An 18,834-nucleotide genomic window follows, 5' to 3' on the forward strand; every position below is an offset into this window, starting at 1 on the left:
ATATCATGGGAAGTTTTATTTAAAACTGATAGAATGCATATAGAAACAATAAAGTCAGCAAATTGTGCTCAATTAAAATAAAATACTGCAGATTTTAAATGTCCATTATTTAAACAGTATTACACTATCATACTATGCTTAATGGTTATTTCAAACAACAAATACATGAGTCTACAAATGCATTCCACATTCAACAGTTTTTTTATTGAGTGCCTACTATGTACCAAGCAACATGCAGTTATGTGCTAAGAATACATCAAAGAGCAAGCATACAGCTATCAATAGCCATTTCAGTTAAGCAAGACAATAAGTTCTACAGATCTGCTGTGCAATACTGTAGTCACAGTTACCAATACTATACTGTACACTTAAAAACTGTTTGAAAGGGTAGATTGCATGCTGTGTTCTTGCCACTATGAAGTAAATTTCAGACAAAATAGGAACAAAAGAACAAAACACAAAAAACCCACTCATTAAATTAAGTCTAGTGGCAAATATATGGAAATATATATACAGAAAAATGTTAATTGAAAATGCAGAATACATAATAATATACAGAAATTATATTGCTATATAAAGTAAATATGTGCATCAACTAATGTGATTTAGAAGCAAGTGTTTAATATTCATTTGATTATTTTTGTTAAATAGTATGTTAATATTTGCATTAAAATTTTAAGAGTGAAATGCTAAAAATGTTTTCCATCTAGTTCCATCTAGGAACATCCAACAACTCATTTCTGTAATTTACTTACTGAAGACTATTTATTATTATTAATTTATTTCAATATTAAAATAATGGCTACTTCGAGTCTAATGGAGGACCCAGGCAAGTTACTTGGTCATTGATACAGTGTAATGAATGCCATGATTGGGAGAAATAGAATGGGCCTTAATCTCATCTGCCTAGCTTCATCAAAGGAGATGGACATAAGTTTACATAAAGGGCATAAAGAAACATTCACTACAGTAGCCATCCCACAAATAGAAGAAATAGGAGAAACACTTGAGGCATTTAGGGTCTAATAGGACAATAATCTATGTATCTGATCTAAACATGATCATATTTAAAATAAAACTAAACCATTGGAGAAAAAAGTAAATAAAAAAATTTTGATACTGTGTGCTTTTTCTCTTATTTCACTTTCTTCCAGAAGTCAGTGGGTTTTGAGATACATCCATTGGTAAAATACTTGTCACGGGCATAGGTTGGTGATTCTGACATTTGAACATGGCAAACATCGCCTTCCGAAATCTACAGTAAAAAAGGGGAAATCTGGCATTATCCTATAATGATTTGGAACTATTAAAGCATTTTCAAATATGGCTAAGATGCCTCTACTGCCAATTGTCATCTCCAAATAAATTTCTGCCTCCAACTTTAAAAGCATTCATAGGGGCGCCTGGGTGGCTCAGTCAGTTAAGCGGCCGACTTCGGCTCAGGTCATGATCTCGCGGTCCGTGAGTTCGAGCCCCGCGTCGGGCTCTGTGCTGACCGCTCAGAGCCTGGAGCCTGTTTCAGATTCTGTGTCTCCCTCTCGCTGACCCTCCCCTGTTCATGCTCTGTCTCTCTCTGTCTCAAAAATAAATAAAACGTTAAAAAAAAATTTTTTTTAATAAAAAAAAAAGCATTCATAAATGTATAAGGTATATGGTACAGTTAGAGACCAGTTTTACACCACTGATTATAAATATTGAAGGCATTTAATACAAATCAATAATTATGCCTGTTTAAGATGACACTTCTAATGTCAATTACAGTTTACTTGAACCAAGGATGTGTGTTTCATGCATTTGTTCTTCTGAACAAAGGCCAGTTGAAATTAAGGGGAGCTTGAAAATGACTAATCTTTCCAAAAGAACTACCAATAGGCTCTGAATTTAAAATGTGTTCTTGGGGCGCCTCGGTGGCTCAGTCCGTTAAACCTCTGACTCTTGATTTCAGCTCAAGTCGTGATCTCACAGTTCGTGAAATAAAGCCCTGCATCAGGCTCAACGCTGACAGCGAGAAGCCTACTTGAGATTCTTTCTCTGACTTTCCCCTGCTAACTTAGGCATGCATGTGCACCCTTTCTCTCAAAATAAATAAAAATGTGTTCGTTATTCTTATGTGGTCTGTTTGCTCTTAAAAGTTTTTGTTTCCCTGTATTCCTGTAGCTAAAGCTGCTCTACCAAACACGTGCCTAAATAACGTAAGTTTAATAGAAGCATCGCTGGCATTCCAGGATCAAATTACCTGACCTGTACTGAGATTTTTCTTATCAAATATTTAAGGACAATAAATTAGTTATTCCACCTTTCTGCAGTAACAGGAAATAAAATAATCTAAGCTTCACAGAGGAAATATTGCTGAGTCCCAACAAGGGGGGAGAGGGGAAAGTGGGGGATTCTTTATTATCCTGAATGACTACCCACCCCTGAAGTCCTTTTATTTTAGCACTGGGTTTTTCTCTTGCATCTGAATGTCTTCTGTTCTAATATACAACTATGCTACCCACTTATGGAGTTCAACGTTGTCTTCTTCACCTTGTCCCTTTTCTGGTAATAGAACCACTCTTTTCTTTGGAAAATCAATTCCATGTATTTTGGGTGGGGTAACCACGAGAACTAAGCTGAGCCCACTAACAACTTTCGAGCAGCTTTTCGGCCAGGGAGCTGTCTGAGACGAAACTCGAATTTGGAAAAGCTTAGATGGTAGAACTTGGGTCTTGTGTTGCTGTGATTATCTCACCTCCATGTGGGAAGAGGCTCTCATAGAACTGGAGCTCTAGGCATTTAAGGGCCTAGATGTTTCTCCAGTTGCATGAGCCAAATAATTTTTACACTAGTTTGAAGTGAATTTCTGTCACTCTCCAACCCCCCTAATTTTTTTTTTAACATTCTTTCTATATCTGTTTTTTTTAAAGCATTTTAGACATTACTTACTTTTTATTAGCAACCACATAAATACAGGGATTGTAGAATGTAGAAGATTTTGCAAATAGTGGAGCTATGATGGCCATTGAGGGAGGGATCTTCTTTGGGTCACCAAAAGAAGCCCATAAGCACACGATGGAATAAGGGGACCACGCCACCAGAAACATAAATATCATTATCACAGACATCTGTAAAATAAATCAATATTTGGCAAACCCAATATCTAAAATATTGAAATTTTTAAAATTTTTTAATGTTTATTTTTGAGAGAGAGAGAGAACAGGAAAGGGGCAGAGAGAGAGGGAGAAAGAAGACAAAGAATCTGAAACAGGCTCCAGGCTCCAAGCCATCAGCACAGAACCTGATGTGGGGCTCGAACTCACGAACTGGCAGATCGTGACCTGAGCTGAAGTCAGATGCTAAACTGGCTGAGCCACCCAGGCACCCCAAAAACTGAATTTTTCCAAACCTCATTGTACTTTGCTTATGTGCCTGAAGTCCTCTATGATAACAAGAACTTATTAAATGAGTAGAATGTTATACAGATGTAAAGGATGTCCTCTTTATCTGGGAAAGGAAGAATACAAAAGCTGGCTTTGATGAAAGGCACATGAAAACCCACTCTTAACCCATTTCTAGTAATTGTGCTATGGACTGCTGGCATTGTGCTTTTTCCTCTCACTCTCATTATTTGCTAATCTAAAAACTAACTTTCTCACTTTCTAAGTTCAATCTTGAAAAGACCAAAGTCGTATATTGAGTTCATTGTATTGTAATACAGAAGCTCCACATAGATGTACAGTGCAGATAGTTTTGTAACGCAGCTCCCTTGCATCTCCTTTATATAAAAAATTATAATTTTTACATTGTTCCTTATTGATTGTCCACTAAAATGATAGAAAGAGGTTTAAAAAGATCTAAACCCTTAAGGTCTGAGAATCACAGATTAGACAATAGCCTTGTAAAAATTAAAACTGAATAATCATTGGGCAAGCATCAAATTATTTATCAGACATAAGAATAATTTAAAAATAAATTTAAAAAACTTTTAAAAGTACCATCAGTGAGGGAACATGAAATAGAGACTAATCCATTACGCAGAACTTCAGAAAGTCCCTGGAATTGGAGGTAACAGCTAGCTCTGAATGTAGGGCAGCACATGGAACTTAAAATAGCAGAACTCATTGAAATCTGCAAAAACAGAAAAACTTCTGAATCCCCTTACCATTCCACCATGCAACTGCCCCATCCCCTCCCCAGAAGAATCCCAGAGCTTCAGTCTAAGAGGTAGGAAACTATAGGATCTTGGGCTTAGCAGAGAGCTGGAGCACTGTAAGAAAGGGGTGCTGCATGCTGTCTGTCCCCTCCCTGCTCTGAGCCGTGAGAATCTGGGAAACAGACTTGTGCTTCCCACTAAGGAACATGAAAGAATCTCCTTGGGAACTGACCAGCCCAGGAGAAAATACCTGGAGATACACAGTGTCAGAAATTCCCCCCAAGGAAACATCCCAGTGAGGAGCAGTCCAGAGCTCACAATCAGCTTTTTAGTGTATCACTTTTAAATATGTAGGAGACAGTCGCTGACCACCAGATATTGAGGAAACAAACTGACAGGCAGAGACAAAAATGGTGTGTGTGTGTGTGTGTATCTATCTAATGTATATATATAAATTATATACATATATATGTACCTAAACACACACACACACACACACACACACCACAATGGAATATCACTTACCCATAGAAAGAATGAAACTTTGCCATTTGCAACATGGATGGACCCAGAGGGTATTATATTATGCTAAGTGAAATAAGTCAGACAGAGAAAGACAAATACCATATGATTCCACCTATATGTGGAATCTAAGAAACAAAACCAAATGAACAAACAGACAGACAGAAATAGATTCATCAATATGGAAAGCGTGGTTGCCAGAGGGGAGAAACATAGGGGATGAGTAAAATAGGTGAGGAGAATTAAGAGGTACAAACTTCCAGTTATAAAATAAATAAGTCATAGAGGTGAAAGTACAGCATAGGGAACATAGTCAATAATATTACAATGACATTTAATGGTGACAGATAGTAACTACAATTATTGTGGTGAACATTGTATCATGTAGAGAATCATTGAATCACTATGTTGTACACCTGAAACTAATATAACATTGTATGCCAACTATACTTCAATGATAATTCTTTTTTTAAAAAAGATACCGGGGCGCCTGGGTGGCGCAGTCGGTTAAGCCTCCGACTTCAGCCAGGTCACGATCTCGCGGTCCGTGAGTTCGAGCCCCGCGTCAGGCTCTGGGCCGATGGCTCGGAGCCTGGAGCCTGTTTCCGATTCTGTGTCTCCCTCTCTCTCTGCCCCTCCCCCGTTCATGCTCTGTCTCTCTCTGTCCCAAAAATAAATTTAAAAAAACGTTGAAAAAAAAAAAATTTTTTAAAAAGATACCAAAAAATGATGCAGAAATTCAGGGGAAACAAATATGTGATGAACAGAAATGAGAGAAGATACATATCCATAAAACAAGAAGAGGGGGCTATTGAAAAGGAGTAGAGGGTGTAAACTAATTCTTTTTATCTATAAAAATGGGCTTTCTCCTATGCCCTATCTATAAAAGAAAGAGGAGAATTTTTAAAATGCAATAGAAAAGTTGAACAATGTGATTAGCCAGGATCAGGGTACTGAGGTGAGTCATGCAAGCTCAGGGTGAGATCCTATCTTTATTTAAAATTTTATATTTTGTTCAGTGAGTTTCTGACATTAATTTTGATTTTTTTAAAAAATGCTACATTAACTGGAGCACCTGGGTGGCTCAATCAGTTAAGCATCAGACTTCGGCTCAGGTCACGATCTCACGGTTGGTGAGTTTGAGCCCCGTGTCAGGCTCTGTGCTGACAGCTTGGAGCCTGGAGCTTGCTTGGGATTCCGTGTCTCCCTCTGTACACCTCCCCCACACTCACTGTGTGTCTCTGTCTCAAAAATAAATAAGCATTAAAAAAAATAATAAAAATACATTAACTACTTTGTGTGTTGGGGGGGGTGGGGATTACTGAGTTTTGTGGTGCCTGATTAAATTTTGCACCCGGGGCGCCTGGGTGGCTTGGTCGGTTAAGCATCTGACTTCAGCTCAGGTCATGATCTCACGGTCCATGAGTTCGAGCCCCGTGTTGGGCTCTGTGCTGACGGCTCAGAGCCTGGAGCCTGTTTCAGATTCTGTGTCTCCCTCTCTCTCTGCCCCTCCCCTGTTCATGCTCTGTCTCTCTCTGTCTCAAAAAAATAAATAAACGTTTAAAAAAAAAATTAAATTTTGCACCCAAGTCTTGAGCCTCATTTTTCTCACCCAACCCCAGACATAGACATGGTTGAGGAAATCTCTCAGAAAGAAACAAACAGAAACAAAGCTCAAGACAGAGACAACATAGGAGAGAAAATTTAAGAAAATTAGAAGGTAAATCCAGGAAATTTAATATTAAAAAAAAAAGGACTTCCAGAAAAAGAGAACAGGAAAAACAAAACAGAGAGAGGAAATCGCCAGAGAAATAATACAAGAAGTCTCCCAGAAGGGGAGGACCTGAGTCTTCATATTGAAAGAACTCACCAAGTACCCAGCACATGGTGACTAAAGAGCCCCATCAAGGCACATCTGCATGAAATTCTAGAAAATTGGAGACACAGAAATGATCCTTCAAGCTTCCAGAGAGAATGCATAGATCACTACAAAGGGACTGTCACAAGCATGCTGTCAGCCTTCGTAATAGCAACACCGGAAGCTGGGAAGCTATAAGGCAATGCTTTCAAAACTCTTTGAAAATCGTTTTCTACTTAAAATTCCATACAAGGCAAACAGTCAAATATAATCATAGAATTAAGACATTTTTCAGGCAACAAAATCTTTAAAAAATATACCTCCCTATAATCTCAGAAATCTACTTGAGAATGTGTTCCACCAAATGAGAGAGTAACCAAGAAAAAGGAAGATACGCAAGCCAGAATACAGGTGATTCAACCCAGGAAAGAGGCCAAAGACATTCCCAGTTGGTGATAAAGAGATCTGAGGATGCTGGCAGTGGTCTTAGAGAAGGGCCAGTATAGAGCAGGACACTTGGAAGTGCCAGGAGGGACTGTTCCAAAAAAAAAAAAAAAAAAGGATAAAGTCAATTAGTCTCTGATGCATTTGAAAATATTGAGAGGAGGGGCGCCTGGGTGGCTCAGTTGGTTAAGCGACCGACTCGGCTCAGGTCACGATCTCACAGTCCGTGAGTTCAAGCCCCGCGTCGGGCTCTGTGCTGACAGCTCAGAGCCTGGAGCCTGTTTCAGATTCTGTGTCTCCCTCTCTCTCTGCCCCTACCCTGTTCATGCTCTGTCTCTCTCTGTCTCAAAAATAAATAAACGTTAAAAAAAAATTTTTTTTTTAAAAGAAAAAAAAAAAAGAAAATATTGAGAGGAGATTGGCACTTCTGGTAGGGAGTTAAGAGATGAATTGGCAATAGGTACACAGAACAGTAACCATAACTATGGTGGTGGGGAGGGTAGGACAGATGGGGAGCAGAAGAGGAGACAGAGAGGAGGAGGGAGGAAGAAAGAAAGGAATGAATTATTTACCCCAAAAGAAAAACAATTTGTTTAAAAAAATACAAATCACAGAACCTTACAGAGGTCTGCAATAAACAAAATTTAGGTAGTTACGATAATGTAAAATAATGTAACCAAATATTAACATTATACTGACAAGATGAGGAAAAAAGGTTGGGGTAGAGGAGTGGGAAAGATGATATAAGAGAGAGAAATTCTCATTGTCCATAGTGGGAAAATCAAGAGTAATAGCAAATAAAAATATCCAAAACAGCAGATAAACACATCATTTAGAAATATGGAGGCAGGGACGCCTGGGGTCTCAGTCGGTTAAGCATCTGCCTTCAGCTCAGGTCATGATCTAATGGTTCATGGGTTCGAAACCCCACGTGGGGCTCTGTGCTGACAGCTCAGAGCCTGGAGCCTGCTTTGGATTCTCTGTGTTCCTCTCTCTGCCCCTCCACCACTCGCGCTCTGCCTCTCTCTGTCTCTGTCTCTCTCAAAAAATGAATAAACATTAAAAGAAAGAAAGAAATATGAAGGCAAACAAGAAAAAGAGCCAGGGAATAAGAATCAGGTGTTGGGGAGAGGTGATTATAATATAGACCACATATGTGTAAAAGCTCCATTGCAAAAACATTTTAAGGATTTTAATCTTACCTTTGTCACATCTACCTGATTTGACCAATCTCTGTTGAGGTATCCAGTGCAGTTACTAGTATCATGGCATTTAATGGTTTGAGTGACATGGTAATAACAGTAAAACATCACTGTCAAGGGTACAATAAAATTTATCGCAATAACTGTCATCGTGAAAGAAACAAAAGATCTGAAAACAAGAAAAGGGAATCATTAAATCACTACTTGTTTAAAGTGCTAAATAGGGCAAAGGAAATAGGACAATATTAAAAATAATACTAGCACTGTTAAACAGTCACTGTATTATTAAATAGCTTAGGAAGGATATTTAACTAATTCCTTTAGACTAGGAGTTGGCAAAGTGTAGCCTACAGGCCACACCCAGCCTTGTCATCCGTCTTTGTAAATTAAATTTTATTGGAACTACATTCATTTATATACCATCTATGGCTGCTTTCACAGGCAGGCTTGAACAATTATAACAGAGACAGTCTTGTCTGTAAAGCATAAAAATATTTACTATTGCCCCTTTACAGAAAAATCTTAAATTTAGATTCAGAAATTTTCTACTTGTTTTTCTGAGTAGTCTTCCGTTTTCTTTAATAAACGAAGTTACCCTCTTTTTCCTGGTAAATACAGAGAAGCAAAACTAACAAACAATCGAATCCTTACAGTGACTGCTTTTGCTGTGTAATTTCAGCTTTATCACCAGACCATCTTGAAAAGATAGTAGGGACTCAGCCTGGGCTTCCCGCAGAGCTGCATGCTGTCTAGCGATATTAACACTCCCTTTTCCCTTTTGGATTCTATCTCTGAGTTACAAATACCAAAAGGGTGCTTCTGTGCCCACTTTGGTGCCACGGGAGAGGATGTAAAAGGGTAAGGGGAACAAGGGAGCTGGATGGCCTTTACTTGCAAACAAGAGTAATTCAATGCTGGATTCACATGTCACCACCAAGGAAGCACTTTGCCACACTCTGATTGGAAAACATTTGACCTGACCTTAAATTTGAAATGGTGAGAAAATGTCTACATTAGAAGTATTTGATTATAAAGTGTAAATGTGTCTCTTACGCATCATTTTTCCTCCAGTTTATGGTACAAGTAGCCCCAGTAGGATCTGGGGCATAACTAGCCCACCCTATGATAGGCATCAAAGCCCAAAAGAGACCATTGAGCCAGGCCCCCAGAATCATGCTGATGTAAGTGTTGGTGGTCATTCTTCTTCCTATTAACAAACAGATGAAATATTAGCATCATTTGCCAGTGATGAATTCATACCTCCACTTTGTTTTTTACTAACTATTCAAATTTGTTGTCAAGTAGATTCTTTGCAAAGCACTTTAATTCATTCAGAGGCCTATCTATGTGAATTTATATTCAGAAAAGAAAATGGCATTTAAGCCAAAACCTGAATGGTAAAAAGGGTCAGCCAGAGGACAAGCAGGGAGAAACACTTTCCAGGCCTAGGGAAACAGCATGTACAAAGATCCCTAAGTGGGAAAGGCCTTGTCCAGTACTCCAAAGTGAGAGGCCCTAGCCAAAGCTGGAAAGATAGCCAGGGGCCAGACCACACAGGCCCTTGGAGGCTGTGCTATGAAATTTGGATTTTATTGTAATTATAATAGGAAATCATTGAAACTTTTGAACAAGGATTCTCAGACAAATAAGACTGACCATGATTACAATTCATTACACACACACACACACATATATATGCATGTGTGTATATGTATACATACACAAACACACACACATATATAACATGTATATGTATATATATACATATATATGTGTGTGTATATATATATATGGGGTTTTTTTTTTACATTTATATTTTAAAGTAAATGTGTGTTAAGTGGTACTTAGGCAGGAAGTACCTTCCATTGAGAAAGTTGAGAGAAGTGCTATACCTGAGTTAGGACTGCAGATGGTCAGGTATCGATCCATAGCCACAACAGTGAGTAATCCAATACTTGCCATTCCAAAAAAGATATTCAACCCAGCATAAATCTAAAAATCAAAATCGGAAAGAACCCACTATTCTACATGCCCTCCCAAGAGATATTTACATTTTTATTCCAGTGTTAGAATATATTTTAGATACATTGAATGTTTTTTATTTTAATAATTTTAAAATACATTTTCCATCGTCATATTGTAACTGGCTTATTAAAGGCATTTATGGAAAGTGCTTTAGGACTTCACTAATTAAAATAAAATGTTAAGACTTAAAGTAATACTTCTATACAACATATTCTATTAACAGAGTAAAAAACAAACTATAAATGAGGTACAATGCATATAACCAACAAAATACTAGTGTTTACAAGGTAGATAATTCAACAAGGGGAAAAGACAAACAGAAAAATGAGTGATTCACACAAGAGGGAATCTGAATATTTATGACATAAGATGTAAACCACAATATGTATTCAAAGAAGTGCAAATTGTAAGATACCATTCAGACACATAAAAATGATGAAAAAAAAATTAGAAGTCTGACAGTCCCAAGCATTAGGGAGAATGTGGAATCATAGAAGTTCTCCTAATTGGCATACCCATTTTGGAGAGCAATTTGGGCACATCTAGTGAAGTTGAAGATGAATATTCTCTACAACCCTCTCCTGAGAAATATATTTAAAGAAACTCTCACATATTGTAGGAGACATGAATAAGAATGTTCATTGAAGCCTTGTTGGTGAAAGAAGAACATGGGGGATAAATACTCAATAACAGAAAAATAAGTACATTCCGGTATGTTCATAAAATGGAATATCATGTAGCAGTTAAATTGAGTACATCCAACAACATGGATAAACCTCAAAAACATGAAGATTGTATAACACAAACAATACATCATTTATACAGAATTTAAAATATCCATGCAGTTTAGTTTATGTACACCTAAATATGTACTAAGATAGAAAAACATTCATGGGAAAGAAGGAAATATGATTGGATATGGTGTGCAATGGCCTTCAACAGTATTTTTCAAGTTTTATATCTTTAAAAAGCAAAACAACCTGAAGCACATATTGCAAAACCTTAAGATCTGACAAAACTAGGTGGTACACACATGAGTATTCATTATTCTCTATTACATTGTATTCTCTATTTTATAATTTTTAAAATAGTAAACTTTTTAAAATAGTAAACTGATTTTAAAAATCAGGCCAAAAGTCATGTCTGCCTACTAGGATATGCAAATTAATATTTATATATTTTCTTGCCAGTAAAATTAATAGTAGATATAATTAATAGCAACTCCATTGGAGGACTTTCCATAGGGGAAAAAACCTGATAGCTTAACTGTATTACTTAGATATTATGATATTGTCATTAAATATTAAATATTGTCATTAAATATTGTTTCAAATGAAAATAGGATATTTCTTTTTGAATATGCAAATTTTTACTTTTCTTCTCTAGCTGAATGCTAATTTTTTTGTTTTTTCCTTTGGGTTGGGGAAATTTTGAAAACATAATAATTGCTACCAAGGTCATTTCTCTTATTAAAGAATATATTTCCCAGTCACTCCTGAAGTTCTTTTCAGTAAGAGCGCTTTATCTATTATCCTGTGTGATCTTATTTGATTGAAACCTGTGGGAATTTTTTTAGACATTTAAATTTACATCTCTTTAATCTATTTTATTTTCCTTTCATCCCAAAGGATCTCCAATACCTGACATCCTGCATATCCAAATTTCCAACTTCCATACAGATCTGAAGCTGCAGACATGGGATATCCAATGCTACTGACCCCTATGTCAGTAACAGCCAGGTTAATGATAATTGCATTTGTGGGAGTCCGAAGTTCCTTGTACTTAATGAAGATGCCCAGAACTATTATGTTGCTGAGAATACTTATCATACCTGAGAACACATAAAAAAAAAAAATCACTTTTTTTTAATTTGAGTGTTTAAAAGTAGTATCACAAATATTTAAGCCCCTTCAAATAGCAAATCCATTTTAATTCATTCATTTGAGGAGCTTCAACTGTTCTTAAAACTGTAATATCTTCACAGCCTTTTTGTGCAATAGAAATAATAAAATAACAGAATTTACCAATTGCATAAATAGCACTGAAGGCTGGTTAATCACTCTCCCCTTGAAATTGCTCCTTTATCTTTCATAATACCACCCCTGCTGATTTTTAAGATATATGTATGACCATACCATCTCTTTTGGCAGTCTAACTTCCTCCTCCTCCTTCCTGAGGCCTGAAGCTTTCTCTCTCTCAAGTTTCCTTTCTCGAGCCTCAACTATGATTCTGTCCTAACAGCTCTTCTGTCTCGTTCAAGCCCTGACCCATGCTCCAGTTCCATATCCCTTTTCCTTCAACTCATTGTCATTAAACATTTATTAGGGATCTATCATGTATAAGATCAGATGACTGTTCCAATATTTCTTGAAATTCATCATGTTCAAATCAAAGCATCCAACACACACACTCACTCACACACATCTGTAGAATGCACACTGTAAGGTTTGCCTATCCAAAAAGGAAGTCAAGCTGGCTTTTAAGTACATTGAGAAGCTTCACAGGTGATAACACGCTAGTCAAATTTCCACAAACTAGGATCTGATTCTTAGCCTTGCAGGTCCCAAAACTCATTGTTGTCAATGCCCTGGAACAGGCTGGACTCAGGTAGATAGATGACTGAACTTCATAATCAGAATGGCCGTGTATTAATATACAATAAGCAATATTGTTGACTGGACCAGACACGTATGTTAGCCCAATTAACAACCTACATGCTGCAAAGTATGCGTAAATATCCCAGATGTGGGTCATACCAGGTCGTAACAGTGGGGATGGGGAAGTAGATTTTGGCTGAGAGAGGCTAGAGCCATTACCAGATTCCTGGGGGCTAAAAGAGGGGTAAGCAACAATACAGAGTTGTATTCACCATTATGAAGAGTACAACTGGTGTGCAGTCCCCAGCAGTTCTAATGAGGGAAGGTTTTCAAGCACCAACACACAAAAGTATCAGCTGGGGAAGAACTTCTTGGCACCCTCATCCAAAACTTCATTTTAGCATCCTGTCACGCTAAGCTTCCAGATTCCCATTCTTTCCCTTCCTTGCTGGGGCAGAATAAGCTTGCTACAACATAGAATTAATGTTTCTTCTCAGAACTTTCAATACTCTCCACTGGCTGTAGGATAAAAGCCCACATGTCCCAACCTGATATTCCAGTTTTTGCCTTAATTGGTTTTCACTTTCTTTAAGCAAATTTCCTCACTTGTCAAAACAAGCCCTCCATTCTAGTTATTTATCAAATACACAAGGCTTGTTGTAAATTTTGACTCCAATTTCTTCCACTTGGAACAACGTACTTTTTTCCTGTACCTATTCAATCAAATGCTACCTATCCTTCAAAGTTCTATTCAAGCCCAGTTCTACCCTAGGGCCTTCCCCTACCCACAGTATACTCTCTTCTCTAAATTCCCAAAGTGCTTGCTTAGATTATATATTATTAATCTTATGTGATGATATATTCTTTAACGTTTATATATTCTTAGTCTTCCCATCTAGATTTCAGGCTCCTAACGACTCCTGTGTTCTATGAGTATGTGGCATATAGATTTATTTAATAAACAGACCACAACTAAAACTCATATTCTTTCATTTCTATTATTCCTGCAAAGCATAAGTAAGGCATAGTGATAGCAAATTTGATGATTCTTTGGCTCTATTTTTATTTTTTTAAGATTAAAAAAAATTTTTTTTTGTTTGTTTACTTATTTTTGAGAGAGACAGAGTGCGAGCGGCGGAAGGGCAGAAGGAGGAGGAGACGGAATTTGAAGCAGGTTCCGGGCTCCGAGCTGTCAGCACAGAGCCCACCGTGGGGCTTGAACCCACGAACTGCAAGATCATGACCTGAGCCTAAGTTGGACGCTTAACCAACTGAACCACCCAATGCACCCCTTAAGATTTTATTTTTAAGTTATCTCTACACCCAACGTGGAGGTGGAACTCACAACCCTGAGATCAAAGGCAACATGCTGTGCCCAATGAGCCAGCCAAGGGCCCGCTCTTTGGCTCTATTTTTTGCATCAAGTATTATAGCATGCATACAAGAAATACTCCAAAAAATAATGAATCGAAGAATCTAAGCTAATTATAAATTTGATGTTTTAAAAGTTCAGATAAAACATAGTACAGTAAGTTGTTGCCTACCAAGTACACAGCCAGAATAGAGTTAACTGTACTTCTGGGGAGGTCTTAGATATAATGGGGGATATGCGGTAAACAAGTTGGCCCTTTATTTGCTCAGCAGCTATCTCAAGCTCTCTGCTCTATTTCTCAAACTGTGGATATTTTCTAAGGAGTAGATAATAATAGATCATTTAATAGTTCAGTCTACATTAATTCCCCCTTGGCTTCTGTGGCTTTCTTTCAATCTCTTTGGTAGATCTTACTTAATCTATATCTGACCTTTATTTCTCTATCTCTACCTTATTAAATATGTGCATTGTTCAAGTTTCTGTACCAGACCCTTTCTTTTCACATTCAGTACATAATCTTGAGTGATTTCATACATATCCAAGTCTATATGCTGATCCTTTCCAGATCGATCTCATAAAATTCAAACCCACATGTCCAGCTTTTTACTGGACATCTCTCAAACTGAACCCAGAGACTTTTCTCCTACTGCCTCAAACCTATTCCTCCCCAGGTGTTTTCCTATCTTGGTGAATAGCTTCACCATCTAACCAGGAGCCCCAAACAGAAACCTTGTCATCTTTGATATCCCCTCTCCTTCTCCTTCAATTGCCACACCCAACCATCAATTCTAACTTTTGGCTCTTGAGTGTGTCTATTTCTTTCTATCCCCATTGCCACTTGTCCCTCCTCAGGATCCTTCTTAATCTTAATCACACAGGGGCCTCCTATGTGGACTCTTAGCTACTAATATATAGCACATTTCTAAAATGCAAGTGGAATCACATTATTCAATGACTCATCACCCTTATGACTTAGGTGATTCTTCATTACCTGGTACACAGCCTCCTCTGCAGCCTAATATCTCTTGCCCTTCACTTTACAATTCATTCATAATGTATTTATTTCACATCTTTAATTTACCATGCCCTCTTGCCTCCCAGCCTTACCTGGATTAAGAGACAGTGCTCAAGTTGGTAAAAGTTTATAAGGGAAATATTAAATTGAAAATTAAAAACGAGGGGACCTGGGTGGCTCAGTCGGTTGTGCATCCAACTCTTGATTTTGGCTCAGGTTGTGATCTCATGGTTTGTGGGTTCAAGCCCTGTGTTGGGCTCTGCACTGACAGCATGGAGCCTACTTGGGATTCTCTCTCACCCCTTCTCTCTCTGCCCCCCCCCCATCCATGTGCACTTTCTCTCAAAATAATTTTTTTTTTAAAAAAGAAAAAATTAAAAACAAAAAATCTAAATAAGTTCTCGGTAAAAGTAACAAATGAAATAAATGCTTTATTCTCATAGCTTTTTTGGTTTGGGTTTGGAAAGATGAGTAGGTTTTATTAAATTAGGGGACCTAAAGAACAATAAATCTTTCAACAGAAGCATGAAGAGGTTAGATATGCTCCCTTCAGTTTATCCGAAAACCACAACCAAATAACACATACTCATCATATTCCTTAATAAAACTGACCCTTGGGGGCACCTCGGTGGCTCAATCAGTTAATTGTCCAATACTTGATTTCAGCTCAGGTCATGATCTCACGGTTTGTGGGTTCAAGCCCTGCATTGGGCTCTGCAATGACAGCCCGGAGCCTGTTTGGGATTCTCTCTCTCCCTCTCTCTGTCCCTCCTCAGCTCCCACGTGTGCTCTTCCTCTCTCTCTCTCTCAAAATAAATAAATGAATTTTAAAAATTAAAAATTTTAAAATTAAAAAAAAAAGAGTTTTGAGGTTAGATGTGAGGGCTCTAGAACCAAAATGTCTTACTTCAAATCCTGGTGTAGCTACTTAGTAGATTTGTGTGTTGGGCAAGTTACTTAAACACTTTGTCTGTATAAACAGGGAAGATAAAACTAAGTCACTGACTGACTTAGTATAAGGATGAATTATTCTATATGAGTAATTATTTAGAATAGTGCAAAAATTCAAATAACAGTAGCAGTAGTTGGTAGTGGTGGTCATCTTTGTAGTTGTAGTAAGATTGCTATTATTGTTACTGCTATGAGCACAAGAACCAGAGAGAACAATTTCTTAACAAGAAATTGTCTTTGCATGCTATTGTTTGTAAACAGGTCAAAAAAGATAGCTTTTCTTGATCATCTACAAAAAACTAACTAAACCAAAGGTTTGTATACCAAGTATTTCTATGTAATTGTGACGATTTTCTCTTTAATTAGTATATTGTTTTCTCATATTGTTTCAACCACAAAAAAAAAAAAAAAACAGAAAGAAACTAGAACTTGTCCAGTCAGTACTTATCATACAGAGGTATTCAAATGAACAAGCTAGCATAGTGCTAAAATTTACAAAAATTATCTGAGGAACCATAATTTCTAACACTGAAGTAATTGTGAATTATAGGGGAACTAGGCAATTGGAAAGAATAAACTGAGTACCATAGGATTTGTTTATACTTTTCACTCCACTTTTGAATATCTTTGAACATTTTCAAACGTCAATACAAAAAATGATAACCCAAGGTACAGTTACTTCTAAAACTCATTACTGAGCATAGAGTTGAAAATGAAGTTACTGCTTAGTATAAAATTTATACAATTCAACCTATACCTAAAAAAGATGAGACAACTTCTATTGTCATTCCCCCACCCTTCTTTTTCAGTAAACACCTTTATCTTAATCCAATATACATCAATGACTGTGTGCGTGTGAGGAGAAAGAAACACATATGTGTCCAACATCTACTGTATGTGTCGTTTAAGTCATTCAGTTTTACTCTTCACAACAATCATGACAAGTATCTTATTCTTAACCTGTTTTCAGATAAGAAAATGGAAGAACACAAAGCTGAGGGAATTTGCTCACTGTTGCATAGATACTAAAGGATGAAATCCAAAGTGCAAGAGTTTTCCAATACAGCATTCTGGGAATGAGCTGAATTTCCACCTTGTCTTCAACAACAATACAGTCTGCTCTCTTTTTTTTACAACTTTCATTTTCTTTCCAGGACCTTAATTAGATTTCCAGGATCTTAATTAGATTCCACCACCAAAAACAAGACGACACAGAAGATGTAGGAGAATAGTAAATGACCTAAAAATACTTTTTTGCCATGGTACACACTCTTCCCCAAGAAAGCCTTAATTTGACAATGTAATAACCAAATATATGGATGATTATTAAAAAATTATTCATTTTATAGAAAACTTTTCTCAACCGCACTTCACCACTGTCACATTATTTATCAGGATTCAAAATAACTTATGGCATTAACCACCCTTCACAATGCCTTCATTTATCCTTCCATCCATGTTCTCTCACTCTACAGCCAGGAAACGGGGCAAGTAGTATCATCCCTATTGCCCACATGAGCACCCCAACTCAGAAAGGATAAGGGACTTGAAACATCTCTGATCCCATACTTTTTTCTACTGACTTATGCTGAAAAACTGTTTTTCTTCACCCATTTGAAAGAAAAATAACAGTTAATGGAGTAAACATCCATACCTGCTGTGATCAAGTAAGCTGCAACAATATTGTGTTCAGTCTGTGAAAAGACTGAGCCATCTTCATTTTTAGAGTCTGAATTGTTGTTTAAGTTATTCCTTAGCATTTTGGAGGGAAGTTGAGACAGCCCTCATAATGAGCATTCAATGATTATAAAATGTTTTAAGAGTCGATGAAGAAGAATTTTCAGAACCAATCATTTCCACTCAAAGACCTCAGAGAAGGGCCTTTTCATAGAGGCCCTCCCTTAACAAATTTAATTGGGCTAGTGAAAGGATTTTAATTCCCAGAACAAGGCAAAAGCTTATTAGCAAAATACAGAGAAATAACAAGCACCACGCATTTTAAACAATTTGGGCAGCAGCTTAGTATCTAAGGAGATTATCAAGTGTACACTCCCATTCAAACAATAAACATACTCAAAAATCAGTGTGGGAGCTGACTTAACTGATTGTTGCTGGAAATCAGTCCTGAAATTAAGAACCAGCTTTGGTCACCTAAAACTATTCAGGTTAAGGACCCTACTTTCTGTTGAGCTATTCGAGTTTTTCCATTTCAGTTTCTTTTTCCAGAACAATTTGAATAATCAGACATAAAGAAGTAGTCTCCCTCCATCCTTCCAAATCTCACTCCCCTAAAAGTACTTTTTTTTTTTTTTTTTTTTTAATTTATTTATTTTTGGGACAGAGAGAGACAGAGCATGAACGGGGGAGGGGCAGAGAGAGAGGGAGACACAGAATCTGAAACAGGCTCCAGGCTCCGAGCCATCAGCCCAGAGCCTGACACGGGGCTCGAACTCACGGACCGCGAGATCGTGACCTGGCTGAAGTCAGACGCTTAACCGACTGCGCCACCCAGGCGCCCCAAAAGTACGTATTTTTTGGTGTACATCTTCTCTAATATATATTCATACTAGGATTTGAGGTTTCTCCCACTTTTTTTTTCTTTTAAGCAAAAAGGGGTAGATATGCATATATAAAATCATTCTGTAACATATTTTCCCCTAAAGCCAGATCATAAATTCCAGGTCAATAGACCTAAGTCTAACCTATTAATAGCTTA

At 37.3% G+C, this 18,834-nt stretch overlaps 1 protein-coding gene and 1 long non-coding RNA gene across 4 annotated transcripts in view; one reads left to right on the top strand and one right to left on the bottom strand.

Moving 5' to 3' along the window:
• The window catches only part of LOC122217956, a 61,387-nt gene extending 43,608 nt beyond the window's left edge, over positions 1-17,779 (top strand). For all 3 annotated transcript variants that reach the window (XR_006201777.1, XR_006201778.1, XR_006201779.1), the window contains 2 exons: positions 11,812-11,922; positions 17,089-17,779. This is a non-coding gene — a long non-coding RNA (uncharacterized LOC122217956). The remainder of the gene's footprint in view (positions 1-11,811; positions 11,923-17,088) is intronic.
• RRH (retinal pigment epithelium-derived rhodopsin homolog) lies at positions 600-17,926 on the bottom strand. The gene is made up of 7 exons (XM_042935688.1): positions 17,773-17,926; positions 11,824-12,014; positions 10,051-10,150; positions 9,212-9,365; positions 8,159-8,327; positions 2,926-3,104; positions 600-1,255 (listed from the first exon to the last, which is right to left on the bottom strand). The coding sequence occupies exons 1-7, from the start codon at positions 17,876-17,878 to the stop codon at positions 1,141-1,143; spliced, it is 1,014 nt and encodes a 337-aa protein (XP_042791622.1). The 5' UTR covers positions 17,879-17,926; the 3' UTR covers positions 600-1,140.
• Between the last annotated feature and the right edge of the window lie 908 nt (positions 17,927-18,834).

The sequence above is a fragment of the Panthera leo genome, chromosome B1, assembly GCF_018350215.1.
Source record: "Panthera leo isolate Ple1 chromosome B1, P.leo_Ple1_pat1.1, whole genome shotgun sequence".
Lineage (NCBI taxonomy): Eukaryota > Metazoa > Chordata > Mammalia > Carnivora > Felidae > Panthera > Panthera leo.